The sequence below is a fragment of the Parambassis ranga genome, chromosome 14 (genome assembly GCF_900634625.1).
Source record: "Parambassis ranga chromosome 14, fParRan2.1, whole genome shotgun sequence".
Lineage (NCBI taxonomy): Eukaryota > Metazoa > Chordata > Actinopteri > Ambassidae > Parambassis > Parambassis ranga.
The window spans coordinates 2,454,785-2,470,791 of NC_041034.1; the positions used below are offsets into that span (position 1 = coordinate 2,454,785).

The 16,007-nt window shown below is 44.9% G+C and overlaps 1 protein-coding gene across 2 annotated transcripts in view; it reads right to left on the minus strand.

The window, feature by feature from the left end:
• klf8 (Kruppel like factor 8) overlaps nucleotides 1-16,007 on the minus strand; it is a 44,168-nt gene that overhangs the window by 13,888 nt on the left and 14,273 nt on the right. For both annotated transcript variants that reach the window (XM_028421037.1, XM_028421036.1), the window contains exon 2: nucleotides 6,263-6,592. In XM_028421037.1, the coding sequence (XP_028276838.1) occupies nucleotides 6,263-6,592 (330 nt within the window). The remainder of the gene's footprint in view (nucleotides 1-6,262; nucleotides 6,593-16,007) is intronic.

Consider the following 16,007-nt stretch of genomic DNA (forward strand, 5'->3'; position numbering starts at 1 on the left):
AGGAACTGCAGGTGGAAGACGTTCCACTCTCCAACCTTCTACCTGCTTTATGATTCATCTGCTACATTTCTCTGTAACTCTGTAAGAATGCGCCTGAACTTGTTGAAGGCAAGAGGACAAAATATTTAAAAACAGTTTGACGAGTAACGTCTTCAGTTGACGCCCCAGAATCGCTCACGTTTCAGCAGCGTCTGTGGAAAAGTCTCTTTAAAGTCTGCAGAGCAGAGCGTTGTTTTTCTCTCAGCTCACCTGTTAACATCAGCTTCCTTTCCTCCCTGCTCTGATGTAATGTTACACTGTAAAAAGTTTTTTTTAAAGGATCCAACAAAGCAGTTTTCTTATCATAAAACAAGCAGCAGTGATGTTATTTTTATGGCATATGTTTCCTTAAAACAACCTCTAATGACTGATGGAGCAGAGGGTGGAGAAGCAGTGAAACATGGCTGCAGATCCACCCATTCTTCACAAATCATCACATGTATAAATGGAAAACCACAAAGACCTCCGCTCAGTCATCCTGCCAGTGAAACTTTCAACGTCCCTGACACCTCGGCTTAACTCGAGGGAAACAGTCTGTTTGTGTTGGAACCAGGTGAATTCATCCCAACGTGAGGTTGATGGTAAAAGAATGATCATATGTCGCCCCTGCTGATAAGAACACTTCAGAGGAACCATTATACAACCAACATCACGTCAATGCCTGGAGGCGTGTCTTCCAGTGAAGCATGATGAGTTTACAGTAATAATTAATTTTGGCCACAGAAGCTTCTACGATAATCTTCTGCATGTGCTCACATGACAGAGAGAGGCATCATAACACCCTGTTTATACATACAGACTTACAAAGGGAGGCTCCCTCCGCCCGTCATCAGCCCAGCCACAACACAAGGGTTTTCAAAGTTACACAAAAAAGTGTTTTTTTAAGTGTTCCTGTATCGCCTCTGCAGTGCGTGTACGTATCTCCTGAATGTTGTGAACGTCAGCCCATCCATTTAATGTCTTACATGTTCCTTCAGTAAAAACACTGCTTCCTGTCAGCAGGGGGGGAGAGCTGCCGCTTCCTTTACTTCCTGGAAGCTCTGCAGGAAGTCAGCTGCCAACAATGACATCATCATCCTGCAGCAGAGCTGCATCCGTCCAGAATCTGCACTGCATCCTCCTCCCCTCATACCACATCCATCTCTCCCTCTCTCTGCATCCCAAACTGCGAATGTGTGTTAAAGCATTCACTCCATTCAAAGGACAGCACACACACACACACACACACACTGACTACTAACTAACTCATGCTAGCAAAGCCCTGCTGGCAAAAGCACAGTAAACAGACCTCTAACCTCTCATGCCTCTCACACACACATGGGGAGTAATTGTGTGTGTGTGTGTGTGTGTGTGTGTGTGTGTGTGTGTGTGTGTGTGTGTGTGTTGTGGCCTCTCTTTGTGCATGAACGCTCCTGTTTGCTTTAGGACAACTGACTTGTTTATGTGCATACATCATTGACACACACTCGCACATGCACAGAGGGCCTCATTGTTTGTTTGTGCGTGTGTGTGTGTCTGTGTGTGAGTGAGAGAGAGAGATTACAGCACTATTCACTGCACTGTGCTGGCAGGTATTCAGTGTGTGTGTGTGAGAGTGAGAGTGAGAGTGGGGGGGGAGAGGTAAGAGTGAGAGACACTGGTTTAGAAAGGTGGAGGAGGAAGAGGAGGAGGAGGGGGAGGGGGAGGGGTCAGGCTGCACAGGGTTTTTCGGCAACTCCCGCCAGTGCTGCGGTTGCCATGGCGACAGGTCGAGCGGAAGCAGAGCCTCCTTCGACATATCCTATTAGGGCAAGAGGGGGGGGGGCGAGGAAGAGAGAGTGCAAGAAAGAGAAAGTAGAAGAAGAAGAACAATGGCGGGAAAACAGATAAAATAATAAATAATAACTAAAATATATATATATATATATATATATATATATTGTGTGTGTGTGTGTGTGTGTGTGTGTGTGTGTGTGTGTGTGTGTGTGTGTGTAGAGTTTTATCCTAACTTTTAGCTCCAACAAAGCCAGAGAACGGCATGCCTCCTGTTTCTACACTTCTTTGTAAAGATGGTAGAAATGTACACACATTAGTGTAGATTCTGGAAAATTCTATATTAGTTTCCAAAAACTTCAACACAACAAACTTCAACAAAAACAAACAAACTTTCTGGTATGGTAGTGAGGAGGCTCACACAGAGCTATACGGCTGCTCATTCACAATATAAACACGACCACAAGAGGGCACCAGATACTAAATCACTGCTTGTTCCAAAAGCCTGGAATCACCAACAGGCTGAACCTCTCTGAAATCAGCTCGAAGTGCGACTTTCTTCAGGCTCTGCAGTGACCCTAAATGCTGTCAAATTAGCTGGCTAATTCACTGACTCCTTGAGGTGTAGGCCTGGATTTATTGTCTGAATTCAAAATATTTGGGAGGACCCAGTGATGAGCCATGAGGAACGCCACACATTATTATTTCTGATCCACCTGGATGTACAGCTTGGCTGTTTGCTTTCTCAGCCACAAATTTGTTCATTCAGTGTTCCTTTCATGGAGACTGGGGTTAAAGCTTTGTCCTGTTAACTCCTGTCTGAGGAGTCAGTCAACAGCCTTTATTTGGCAGGGATTAATCGCATACCTGCAGCATAAAAGGGAGTCAATATGTCACTTATGTAACAGTGAGATTTGTTTTCTTATATATTGTAGACCGAACCTGAGAGCGTAATCTGCAGATTACTGAATGACAGCTATCAACGGTTTGAGCAAATAAAACTGATGAAGAAGATGAAAATAATAATAATAATAATAAAAACAAGACCTATAATAGGATGTTTGAGGCTCCCGGCGGGCTGAATACTCGGAGGCCTGCTTCCTGCAGACTTTATCTTTGGACAGGAAACTCCACTCCCCTCTGTTAGAGACAGAGCTGCAGAGGTGTGGTCAACACACACACACACACACACTCTGCTTAATGATGCCTTACGCAATCCTACTCCACCCAGCCCCCACCCATCACTAACACAAACCACACCACAGCACAACACATATACAACAACACATGAGGACATCTCCCATCCCCCGACAGCCCCCGTGAAGATAAAACTCTAAAAAGATGGTTTTTAATTGAGCCAATCAGCAACACCCTTGATATACAATCATTCACCTCTCCGTACAGTATTGATTATTAAACCAATCAACCAGGCAACCGATAAAACTCAGTTCAATTCAAGAGGACCTAGTATGGAGCCTTGGGGGACGCCACACAGCATATTCATATATCTGGATGTACAGATGAGACACAGAAGTTAAGGAAGCTAAATACAGTACAGCACTATACTGTACTGTGTAAACAGCTGTGTAAGCAGCTGTCACACAACATAAATCCATCCATCACTAACATTTACTGGCATACACGTCACGTCAGCCATTGTTGCTGTAAATATTTACTGAGCTCGGCACAGTCCAGGGCAGGTATGATGTAGTCAGCATGGAATTACAACAACACAGAGCACATGTGTGGCAAAGCAGAGATGGAAATATCTGTAAAAGTAGCTTCATGTACAACTTTCTCAGGACAGGGTTTCAGCTCTCCTGCTCACTAACGTCTGCAGTGACCTCAGATTTAGTCACATTAGGGGCTGAATGGCTCGTGGGCCATTGGTAATTGACTTAATATGTGTAAATTTAAAACTTAAGATGACCCAGTAATGAGCCATGGGGAATGCCACACATCATAATAATATATATTTGTCTTTTTTGTACCTAAACCTTGGCATACAACTAAAGAAATGACTGACAGCTGGAATAATGTGTAAACTCGGCCTATCCTACATTCTCACCATGCAAACCTGAGCCTGCTCTCCACGTTATTATGGAGAATTATTGATCTGTATGCATGTTAAGAATTACAACTTGACCAAATGAAAATATTTTTACCCTAAAGGACACGTAAGGCCTCTTTCCTCAGCTGCCCCAGAAGATAAGGGATGATGGATGGCCAGGTGGATGAATATTCCAGGATATGTTGGATTAAAATACCTGCTAACATGCTAGCACCAGAGGAAATACTACTTTTGTTTGGTTTTTATGTAACTCTATCTCTGGTGCTAGCAATTTTTCTACTTTTGTTAGCATTGTTAGCATTAGCATTCCCACTGGAAAAACACAGGAAAGCTTCGCACTGCAAAAAAAAATAAATAAAAAATGTAATATGATCTTGACACCAAGAAGAAAAGAAAGGGCTTATCTGACCATCCACACCCTCTCCACCTCTCTGCAGCACCCTTCATACCTCAGCGGCCCAGCTGACAACACCCTCCCTGCTCTCACAGTATATCGTGCCTCCGTCAAGCTTCACCTTATCATTAGCAGCTCACGCCCTTTTACTGTATGTCCTCTCCTGTCTCCGATGATAGCAGGGTACCTCTCGACTTAACACTGGAGCTGCAAATGTCAAAGGTGCAGCAGCTTGCACGGCGACATCCAAACACTCCCTGTGTGTGCATCAGCTTATGATCATATTTAATTAGCATACAGGAGGAGGATACTGAAGCGGATTAGGACTTGTGGGATGTGCATCTTTTGAGCCATAGGTTTGAAAGGTTGAAGTTAAGGCCCCCAAAACAAAAGCTGGAAAGAGACGCTCAACTATCACAGAAGGTTTTTTTTTTGAGCTGCAGACTGCCGGTGTGCAGATTATATGCGGAGAACATCACGTCTCTGCTGCACTGCAAAGCTGCTGCACTTCATGGGGACACAGCGAGCGTTAGCAAGTGTTGACTTAGCTGCCAATAATCTTATTGGACAATGCCACTATTTCATTTTAAGGTCAATATGTCCCGAAGCGGACTTCCTGCTGATAATATCACACATCCTTCAACATAACACTGAAGGGAGGGCGAAGTATGAGCAGGACTCTGCACGGCTGCGCGCCAAAAATCATTAAAAAATAAAAATACAATATGAATGATTCTAACAAATGAACAACTGAGGCTACATAATAACTAAAGCAGCTCTACTCCAATAAAAACACTGTTTGAAAATAATAATCTGGATTATTTGCATAGCTCAAACTATCTAAGAAATAAAAAAGTGTGTCACAAATTGATTTATGAGTCAGAGATCAGGTCTCTGACCTTTGCTGAGGATTAAAACCAACAAAAAAAAGTACTTCAAAAAACGATGAGAAAACTGAAGTGCATGTTTTCATCCCTCTGACCATCGTCACACCTCATCATCTTCCACCTCCGCTTCCTTCCCTTCCTCATCAAGTCCTCCTTAACTTTGCGCCACAAACCCGCCACCCAGAATGTTCCATTTCACTCCGGCCTTCATCTTCTTCCCGCCCTTAGAAAATCAAATTCCAGCTATGTTTATGGCAGAAAAGTGGAGCCAATTATTAATGTAACATCACCGCTGTGTGTGTGATGGATTCAACACTCAGCCCCGCTCGGAGGAGGTTTTGTGGACATAACAGGCTGCTGTCATGGGCAAATAGACGGCAGTATAAGCTGCTGTAGAAGTGAAGTTCCTGATGTTTATACTGAATGCTGTGAGAAGCAGGGCAGACACATTAAGAGCTCCTCTCACACAGGACTGTTTCACCAGAGACAGGCTCAGGTTGTGCCTACATGGAGTGATGGAAGCCCTTATAGGCACCGAGTTCTGTTGGTTTACCTGAAACATGGCGACTGAAAGCGAGCAGAGCCTGCTGCAGTCAGAGCTATTCATGTTTTGTTTAATCACAGAGAGAGAGAGACACAATTAAGGAAACATCTCTGCTAGCTCTAACTCGTTACATTGCTGGGAAGGTTAATGTAACGTTCCAGCCGAAATGACCGCCCTGCCCTGCCCTGGCTGCAGAGGGGTGAAAAAATGAGCGTTCTTGTCAGAGAAACATCATCTGATCGAGCCAATGACTGTCAAGCTGCACAGGAACAACCTGGGCGAGATGCTAGGATCTGCTCTGTCCTTACAATGAGAGCTGCATGTAAATGTTGCCATGACAACGCCGCAAAACGGACACGCCCCTGCCGACCTGTTTACACCGACCTCAAACACACAACAAGGACGTACAGGGTGGAGGGTCTGAGGGTCTGACTGACAGCTCAGGTGCCTCCATGTTGTGAAGTGATAAAGCAGGAAGTGGCTGTGTGATGTTTCATGGTCAGAGACACCTGACTCAGTCACCTCCCATCCTTTCCAATCAATCACCCAGTCGCCCTCCCGCGCCCCCTCCTCACCGTGCACTCCATCTCCTCTGGCTCTGGTTTGATCTGTACAGAGGGCATGTCTGTCTCGCCCTCCTCCTCCTCCTCCTCTTCTTCTTCCCTCTTTTCTTCCTCCTTCACCCTCACTTCCTTTAGCTCCTCCTCGCCTGACTCCTCCTCCTCCCGCTGCCGAGGCCCAGCCGTCGGCTCCTCTATCTTCTCCTCCTCCTTCTCCTCTTCCTGGACCGGCGGAGGTGATGCCGGCGGAGGTGATGCCGGCGGAGGTGGCTGCTGCTGCTGTTGGCTCCTCTGCCTCTTTCGGGCGCTGACAGCACTCTTCTTCTGCTTTGGAGTCGACTGGCACTGAGGAGGAGGAAGAAGAGAAGAGACAGAGGGTTAGAGGAGGAAGGTGCTGGAAGAAGGTAGAAGAACAAGAAGAAGAGGGTTTGGGGGTAGGTGGAGTGGGGGTGGAGGAGGTGATAAGAAGAGAGAGAGAGGGAGAGAAAAAGGGTGTGTGTTGGGGGGGTGGGGATGGCTGAGAAAAACAGGGGAGGAGGAGGGGTGAGAACAAGGTAGGAAAAAAAGTCCAAACTTCCATGGTGAAGAGGAGAAAAAGAAAAGAAGAGGAGTAAAATATCAGGTAGGAGAGGAAGAGGGAAAAACTGAACGTTACCTTTGCTCTAAAAGCCAGCTAAAGAAACCCTGCTCTCAAAAATCTGCCAGAAGAGGGGGTACAACACACACACACACACCACTGTGTCTGAAAGAGATAGAAAATTAAAGAAAAAGAGGCAGAAGAAGGCACAGAGAGAGAGAGAGAGGAAGAGTGAGAGAGAGAGAGAGACAAAGGCCTAATCCTGAGGCTGCCTGTGAGGGAATGAGAACGAAAGAGAAATAACAGCGAGAGCAGGGAGGAGTAGCCGTGAGCTGACCCCTCCCTCCCTTTTAGTGGCAGGCAGGCGGACACACCCTTTTCTGGAAGCCAAGCGAGTGAGAGAGACAGAGAGTGAGAAAGAGAGGAGTGCCAATGCAGAGGGACACACACACACACACACACACACACACACACACACACACACACACACACACACACACACACACACACACACACACACACACACACCTCCTTTCTCTGCACTTCAATAATCAAACCCCACCAAATAAAACCAGTCGTCAGGTTTGTGTCAGTTTGGCCATAAGAGGAAGTTCCTTCATTTTTTTTCCTCTTTAGCTGATGCTGATGTGAGCAGAAGAACATCTTAACATCAGCATTTCTGCACTTGATGATTGTGGTGATTGAAGTGGAAACATTCTCTTCTTTGTTAGACCTGCAGACTTTGGGCCAATCAGGGCTCAGTATTGATCAGCGTGAACAGGATGCAGGAACAGGAAATGATGTTGCATCTTTTTCGTGTGATTTCTGTGGTGTAAGATAAGTTAGAAATTCACAAACAAGTTCTCTACTTCCTACCCCCCCCCCCCCCCCCCCCCAACTGCTTGATGGGTAATGTAGTGCTGTGTATCAGGTGGCTAAGCGCAGAAAGTTCTTGGAATAATACTCTGAGGCTTCACCTTTGTATTGAGGCTCAAAGCTGTGTCCATGCTGCAACTGCAGTTCTTCGAGTGGCCACTGGAGGGCTGGCTCCAAAAGTAGGTCACTCTCCATAGACTCCCTCATATTATTCCAAGTTATTAGTCCAAGTTTACAGCAGAAATAATTGTGTTTACAGGCTGCTTTGAGTGACAGGTTGACACAGGTTTTTTATTAACACGCTTCTGGCACGTGTTGCCCTTTAAGACATTTAATGGGGAAGTACTGATAGATAAAAGGCTTCCAGTGTGGATCTGAAGCTCCATCTTACATCAGAGTTCACCAGTTTGACACACACATCAATGATGTTTGTGTGTGAACTTATATTTATTACTTTTGCTTGCTTCTCTGTGAGACCTTAAACGTGTGTGTGTGTGTGTGTGTGTTGCTCTGTAGATTCCACAGCGAGGTGGGGCATCAGCCAATCAAACCTGGGTGTGGCTGCAAGCACCACCCCTCCCACACACAACAGAGACACACACACACACACAGAGGACACAACACTGGTCTCTCAGGCCCATTGTGAGGGGACAGAGCCCCCTCTGTGTCTCTAAACAAAGGTAAAGGCATGCTTGATGCCTCACCTTCCCTCCGCCCCTCCTCCCTCCACCAGAACACACACACACACAGTCAGTCTGAAATTACACCCAGCCTGAAACATTTTGTCATATCTTGTGTGTATGTTGTGCGTCTTTGGACATATTTTGATTTAGAACCGCCAGGATTTATTCACACATTGACTTTCCATCCTGGATTTTGGTGTCTTACTTATACTTATACTTACTTATACTTACTACTTTGGGAGCTTGTTCCAACACATTTGTTTTTTAAAAGACTTCATTACCATCTGTGATCACCCATGACTTATCACCTGCCATTCATGTAGAACCTGTGCATTCAGTTCCACAGAGACGGCATGAATGAACAAAACGGCTCTGCTGCCCTGATCAACATCAGACTGTGTGTAAATTCAAACCACAACATGCCAGAGAACAAGCAGCTCATATTGAGCTAAAGTCATTACTTCTGTCCTCTGTGTGCTGCTGTTATGGACGTATGGGAGGTGATGGAAGGAGCTGCAGGCGGCCATCTTAGCCTGATTAAAGTCACATTAGGAGTAAGCCATCGTCAAAGTAAGGCAGGTAGAGTGTGCAGATCTTAGTCGCTCTTCATCAACATGCATCTATCATCATGCTGATTTCCCAGCAGCCCCTTGGATGCAGAACTCTCCTTTGAGGGTTTGGATGGCTATGCTAATGCTAAAATGTGCATAAGATCCGGCTACACATGCACACACAAAGATATTGTGCACATGTAGTCACAGTCTCAGAGCCACAGATGTGTGTGTGTGTGTGTTTGGGTGGATTCATCTGTATCAGGCCTATCCCTGTGGAGGGACTACATCTTTATCACTGACTGTGGATGAAGCATCCATGACATCACTCCTGGGTCTACAGGGTGTGACAGTGAGGCCTCTACAACACAAGAAATGCTACTTTGCTGTTACAGATGGTTGGACTTCTTTGGCCCTCCGTAGGTTCAGGGCTGCCTGACAGAAGCTGGTCGCCAATGGCCGCCATAGTTGCAGCCACTGTGCACTCCACAAATGCTTCTCCTGTTTTCATGCTGGTCTTTCTAATATTTTCTGTTCAGAATCTACATGACCTCTCACATATTGACACAGAAATCTGTTCACAAGTGTGTTTAGAGGGTTACACGCTAACACCAGACAAACACGATTTGTGATTAATTCCTCTGAGTTTGTTTTAAGCTGAGTCTGGAGCTCAGGCTGGGTGGAGTCCAGCAGGTTACAGAAAACACACTCAGGCTAACCTGAGATTTTAAGTTATCTGCACATTCAGGGAGCCACGCTTCCAAATCACACTTGCTACCAACAGAGCGAAGCAAACATGGAGAATCTTTAGCAAATCCGACTTGATCCACATCTGCTCTGAGACGAGGCAGCAAAGGGGAAGGAGCACAGGGAGGGGGCTGTGTGAAGAGCAGCACTAACGAGTAGTGATAGTGTGAGTGTGTATGCGCATGTTGTGTGTGTTCAAATAAGCAGTGACAATCAGTGTGTGTGTGGCTCAGAGGAGGGGTCCCACTGTGGAGTTCCTGGAATAAAAAGGGTGGGGTGGGTGTGACCCTGTCAGCCTCTGATCCTACCACAGGAAGTTGGGGTGGGGGTAGAGACAGAGAGAGAGAGAGAGAGAGAGAGAGACGGGGAGGACTGAAAAACAGACTCTGTCACAGTGAGCAGGCAGGAAAACCTGCAGCCAGACTTTCCAAGATTTAAACCGATCCGATCCACGCACAGAATCCAGCATGGATTTAACTGTTACCACGTCCAACACAGGGTCAAGAAATAACAACAATGGCCGTTAGCTGCTCGCTAAGATGCAGTGCTGTTTTTGCAAGGGAAGACACTACAGGCCTTGTCATCACTGTTGCCATGTTTGCTGGGTCCTAGTCTGCCTAAACTCCAATTACAGGCAAAGAATTATTATACAAAACTTTATGCTTCGACCGCAATGAGCCAGTTTAACATAGACATTTAACATAGAAGTCTCATGGGAGATTAACTTTTGAACCAGCCCTCTAGTGGACACCTGAATAATTGCAGCTTCCACATGGGCTTCATTTCTCAGCCCAAAACAGTGTCACAAAATCTAGCCACTTGCTAGCTAACACTGTTGAGTGCTGCTGCCTGTTTTTAATGGATATAAGGTACAAGCGGACTTGTTTAGATTGTAGAATCACTGATTTTTCTTCAACACAAGCCCATCTCTGCATTTTTTTTACTCCTAAAATCTATTTCCACCCTGTTCAGGCTGACTGGGTGTGAACTCGTCCTCGTACGATCCCACACACATTCACACCCGCTCAGAACGAGCAGTCTGTTACTGCTCAGATGAGTCATGTTCATTCATTTTCCGTGTCCTCGGAATTCAAAGTCCATCCGTACATCACACCCGATGAAGGATACCCTTACATCGTTCGCAGGAAACACGTCCTGATGTTGATTTTATGGATGTGGGTCACTGAAACGTGACGACAAAAGTAATAAAACAGAAATGATGGAGCCCTGACAGGAGAGATGCTGCATGAAGAGCGATTTGGAAAAAACCTTACTGTATGAGAACGCACTGAGAAAAGTAAAGGTCAGCAGCAAACACCTGTACTCTGTGTGTAGCAACGCTGAAACACAATGGAGAGAGGCTGTGGTATTCTTAAGAAATACAAGCATCTATAATCACACATTTTTCAAAGCTATCCTTCTTTAAATTCTTCTCTACATAATTAACATGTAAAATAAATGAATCTGTCTGATAGAGGTCAAATGTTTTTTATGTGTTCTTGTTGCAGTGATTTTTATCCCAAAAAGCGCTGAATGATGATCTATCACTGTGATTTCTACGCAGATAGACCAATAAAATCAGAGTTTCACAATTTAGCCCACAAACAAACAACATTTTATTGAACATATTTACATAAATGCCAGTTTCCCGGCACACTCGGCTCCTTTAGAGGTGGTTAAAGAGCAGAAATGTGGCTTCAGTTCCCTTTTTGAACTAACCGTAGCATTTCATGATTGCTAATGTTGAAATAGCAAACTTGATGTTTGCAATAATAGTGGAAGTGCCTCCCACTGGCAAGGAAAAGGACAGCAATGATTGAATTCAGTTCGATCAGAAATCAATGACATTCGGCTTCTGGCCCTACTTTCACACAAGTGCAGTGAGGTTCACTGTAAAATAAAAAAAGACTTGCTTAGCTTATTTTTTACAGTGTGCGTGAGAGAACGAGAGAGGGTGGGACAGAGAGACTATCTGGGTCAGCGCTCTCTTCTATGTCACTGCTGCCTCTCTCCAAACCCCCCTCGGCCCTGTGTGTGTGTGTGTGTACTCCTACATATGTGTGTGTGTCTGTGTGTGTGTCTGTGTGTGTTTCTGTGTGTGTTATGGGCGGGGGGGGCGGGGGATCGCCCAAGCCGCACTCACTCGTTCATGCCCTCACATGGTCCACACACACACGCACACACAGTTCATGTCATGTTATGCCCACACCCATGAGCGGACATGCAGCAGATTCCCTGAGCAGTTCCAAAAAAGGTTATCAAAGATACACACACATGCACACAGAGAGGGAAAGACGCAAATAAGCTGGCTTCGTGTCCACATTCAGCCTCAGTTTTTCGGGCCTCGCCGTCTTATGACGTCAGCATAACAACAATTTCCCTGAGAAGACAGGCAGAACGTCTTTTTTATTCCATAATGGCCACTTACTCACACAACACTGGGTTCAATCTGAGTTCACAACAACACCCTCCCAACACGCCATCGACAGAACTCACATATGAAACAGTAATTAGTCGCTGAACTGCATGGAGAGGCAGTCAGACCGTGTTTTCTGTTACAGTGGGAGCCTCTGTAGGATCACAGAGCTCCTTCCAGACAGAGACGAGGTGCTGCTCGAGTCACATGACGACCAATGACAGGAAGATAAAGAGCTTTCTCTGCCTTATTTAGTTGTTTCTGAAAACCTTGTGGCAATATTCCACAACTGGTCCGCTGTGTGTGTGTGTGTGTGTGTGTGTGGGGCGCTCTGTTCCTCACTCCTGCTGCCTATCTGCCTGCACACCTGAGACCCATCCACTAATGAAGCTCCAGCAGTAGAACTGCCTCAGCTCCTCTGTCTTCACTCTCACTCTGCCAGCTCTGTAGTGACATTACAAACAACTCAAGACTCAAATCCTGCAGTTTGAAGCTCAGTTTGTTCAGCCTGTCCGCCACCAAAGCTAACACAAGTGTTGTCACCTGCAGCAGATTTGTCTGTAATTTGATTTTGTGGGTTTAATTAAGTCTCTCCTGTGACTGCCATGAAAAGCATCTACTGGACCTAGCATAGAAGCTTGTGGACTTCCAGGAGTATTAGCGTTAGAGTTAGTGTAAGAATACTCAAAACATCTTTTTAACCCATGTTTGTCCTGTACAGGGAGGCTGGAGCCTATCCCCCGCTGTCATTTCATGCAATAGTAACTGCTGAATTTATAGTTTCAAAATCCATTCAACTAATCAAATGAAACATTGAAATCAATGAGATAAAAGTATGCACTGTTCAAGTCCTACTCAATGCCCTCCAAGCTAGCTGTTTTGTAAATCACAACAAGGATTTTTACAGTGTGTGTATTGTTTGGATTAATTAATCTTTAAAAACAAGTTGTGAGAAGAGAGAAGAAGAAGAAGAGGAGCTGGCAGAGGGAGGGCAGGGAGGTCAGTTCCCATTGGTTTCCAGTCAAGGGTCCAAACATTGCACAACACCCCTGTAACTGGAGTATCTATCCACACACACACACACACACACACACACACACACACACACACACACACAGCCCTCCCTGTATGTCCTTTGCCCTGAGAAGCATAAGGACTCCCACTTAGAAAAGAACATGAAGGAAAACTGCATTTCTGTGTGTGTGTGTGTCAAAAACGTTTGGCCTCCCCCTCCCTCCTCTCATTATTCTACCTTCTCCTGACCTCTGTGTGATGAAGGGTGGGGCTTGGTTAATAAGTGATGGCGATGAGAGGGGGGGGGGTCTTTTGCTGACCTGGAACAAGTCGTAGACGGTAAACATTCACATAGCTCGCTTTGGTTAATACAGCAATAGCTTGTATGTGACTCATAAATGACAGAGGAGGTGTGGGGTTGGGTGGAGGCTGGTTTGGTGCTAAACAGGCCGTGCAGGCCGACATCTGTTCACCAATGACAACATTTATGAACAAAGAAACACATTTTATTTGTGTGTTTTTTTCTATATATGAGAATCTATATTGATGTTTCAGGACATCTGGACAATATGGATCAATATGGATATAATCTGTAACTAAAAGCACTGGTTCTGCTCCACGTGCCTCCTCCTACACTCCGTCCCTCACTTTCATTAGATGAATTAATCTCTGATTCATTCACAGAAATCATGAATATATTTTCAGAGGAGATGATCAGCTGATGAGACATGACCTCATCCCTATGCTGATTCAGTAAACACACACAAACTATATGTCTACTTCTCTGCTTCACATTGTGCCAGAGAGGACAAACTTATCTCAGTCCACCAGCCACTCCCTGACAGCTTCGCTCCCTCCACCCCTCCCTGAGCAGAGGCGAGGCCTCTTAAAGGGCCAGGCTCCTCCTCAGGGGGGGAAGGGGGGATGGGGGGGTCCTGCAACTGGAGCCGTGCTGCAGAAAGTTCCAGCTGCTCTGATGCTCAATGAGGCAACGTGATATTAATCTGACATTAACAGTGTGTGCTGAAACATCAGGTATCGCTGTATTTAAGTGTTTCCTTTCCTAATACATAAACAAATGAATATACCTATGATTTTAATCCCACTCAGCATGTAAATGTGATTATTTGCTAAATGAGCAGAACTTCCTGAAGAGTTGAAATTCCTTTATCTTCTTATCTTACTTTAAAGTCGGATGTCATCTGCATAGAAACAAAACTTTATGCAGCATTAAGGGAAGCATGTGTGGGTAAAAGTATCGGGCTAAGCATAGGACCCTGTGGAACTCCTGTTATAAATAAAGCTTAAACAAATCTTGTGTGGTTCCAGTAATCGCACCACAAGTGGTACAAGCTAATTTGCATCCTGTGAGGCGACATTGTCTGTTTGATGTGTGCCAAGATGAGACCGATCACTCGTATCCTCTTTCACATTTTGCTAATGCGCACATTTCCTCACATAAAACATGCTAACATGCTAATTTGTTGTGACAATTCCTTTGAAAGTGTCTGTCCTTTCCTGGCACATCCTTCCAGATGTTTTTCTTTATGATAAATCACCCGGTCCAGATTATAATAATCCACCCAGAATCATGAAAATATGATCACACCTTCAATAGAAAACACACAGATTATCTAAAGGACTGACTCTATCTTCACAAAAAAATGGAGGAAAAATTAGCAAAGGAGTTAGAATTTCAGACGCGACTTTGTGATATTTGGAATTATTTTCCATATCTAATCAAAACACACTTACACCATCTAAATAGAGGAGATGTGAGAAAACCACTCGAGCAGCCAATGAAAACAGACCACCTGTTGTTCTAATACTGATACAGAGGAGAAGCACGGCAAAGTGCTAAAAGCACCAACGGGGTCAAAAGAGGCCATTTTTAAAAAAACACTGGCTGTTCCAGCAGAGAAAGTAATAAGAAAGATCGAAAACATTACATATAATCGCACACTCGCAGAAACATCCACATCTTTGTTTTGCTATGTTGTGGAACAGTAGCCGCTGTTTGACCCTGTGACCTCTGACTGCTCGTCTCTGACCTCCACACGCAGACGTCAGTCCTTGTTCTGACTCTTTCTGCACTTTGAACCAAGTTCTCGGGTTAAATAAGTGACAAAATTGATTCTTTGACAGTCAATAAAACGGACTTGTTTACTGCCTTAAGATATCAGATGTTCTCTCTTCTGTACTTACTGTAAACTGACACCGGCAGTCTTATTTTGGACAGACAGACATCACATGTAAATAAGTTTTATGTTCTACATTTCCTTCCTCACACGGTGAGACAAATGAACTGTGGACATGCAAATAGAAAAGTTTGCTGGTCTGTTTCCATGTTGAATCGGTTAGAGTCAGGATGCCACAGTGGCCCTGTGGCAGTGACCGTATCTGCCTGTGTAAACTGTTCCTCTGAAGTCTTCATAAAAACTCTGCAGATCTGCACTTAAAAGTCCTTCCAGCATCCCCGCTGTGACGCTCCGCTGCCTCTGCGGTCTGACTCATCCCTGTTAAAACATGCCGGCTCTGGCCAATGCAAATTCATCACAAATCCTTGCTTCACACAATTCACTAAGAAATTATAATCTTAATCCATCCAGTCATTCTAGATTAAAAAATAAGTAACAACGTTCATTGTGATTGTTTTGCAGCCTTATTGTGTTGAGAGACCCACAAGATCTGAGAGCATCATTCTTTCTTTAATCAAAAATGAGGCACTGAGTTATGCAGCCCCTTGTGTTGTCATAAGGGGATAAGCCCCTCCCATAGCTGGGTAAAATCTACAAGCCATCTTTGTTCTACTAACACTAAAGCTGGATCCATACTCCGCGAGACAAAGAGCGGAGAACGCGCTCCACGGGTGGTAAGAGATAAAAAAAAAAGGTCT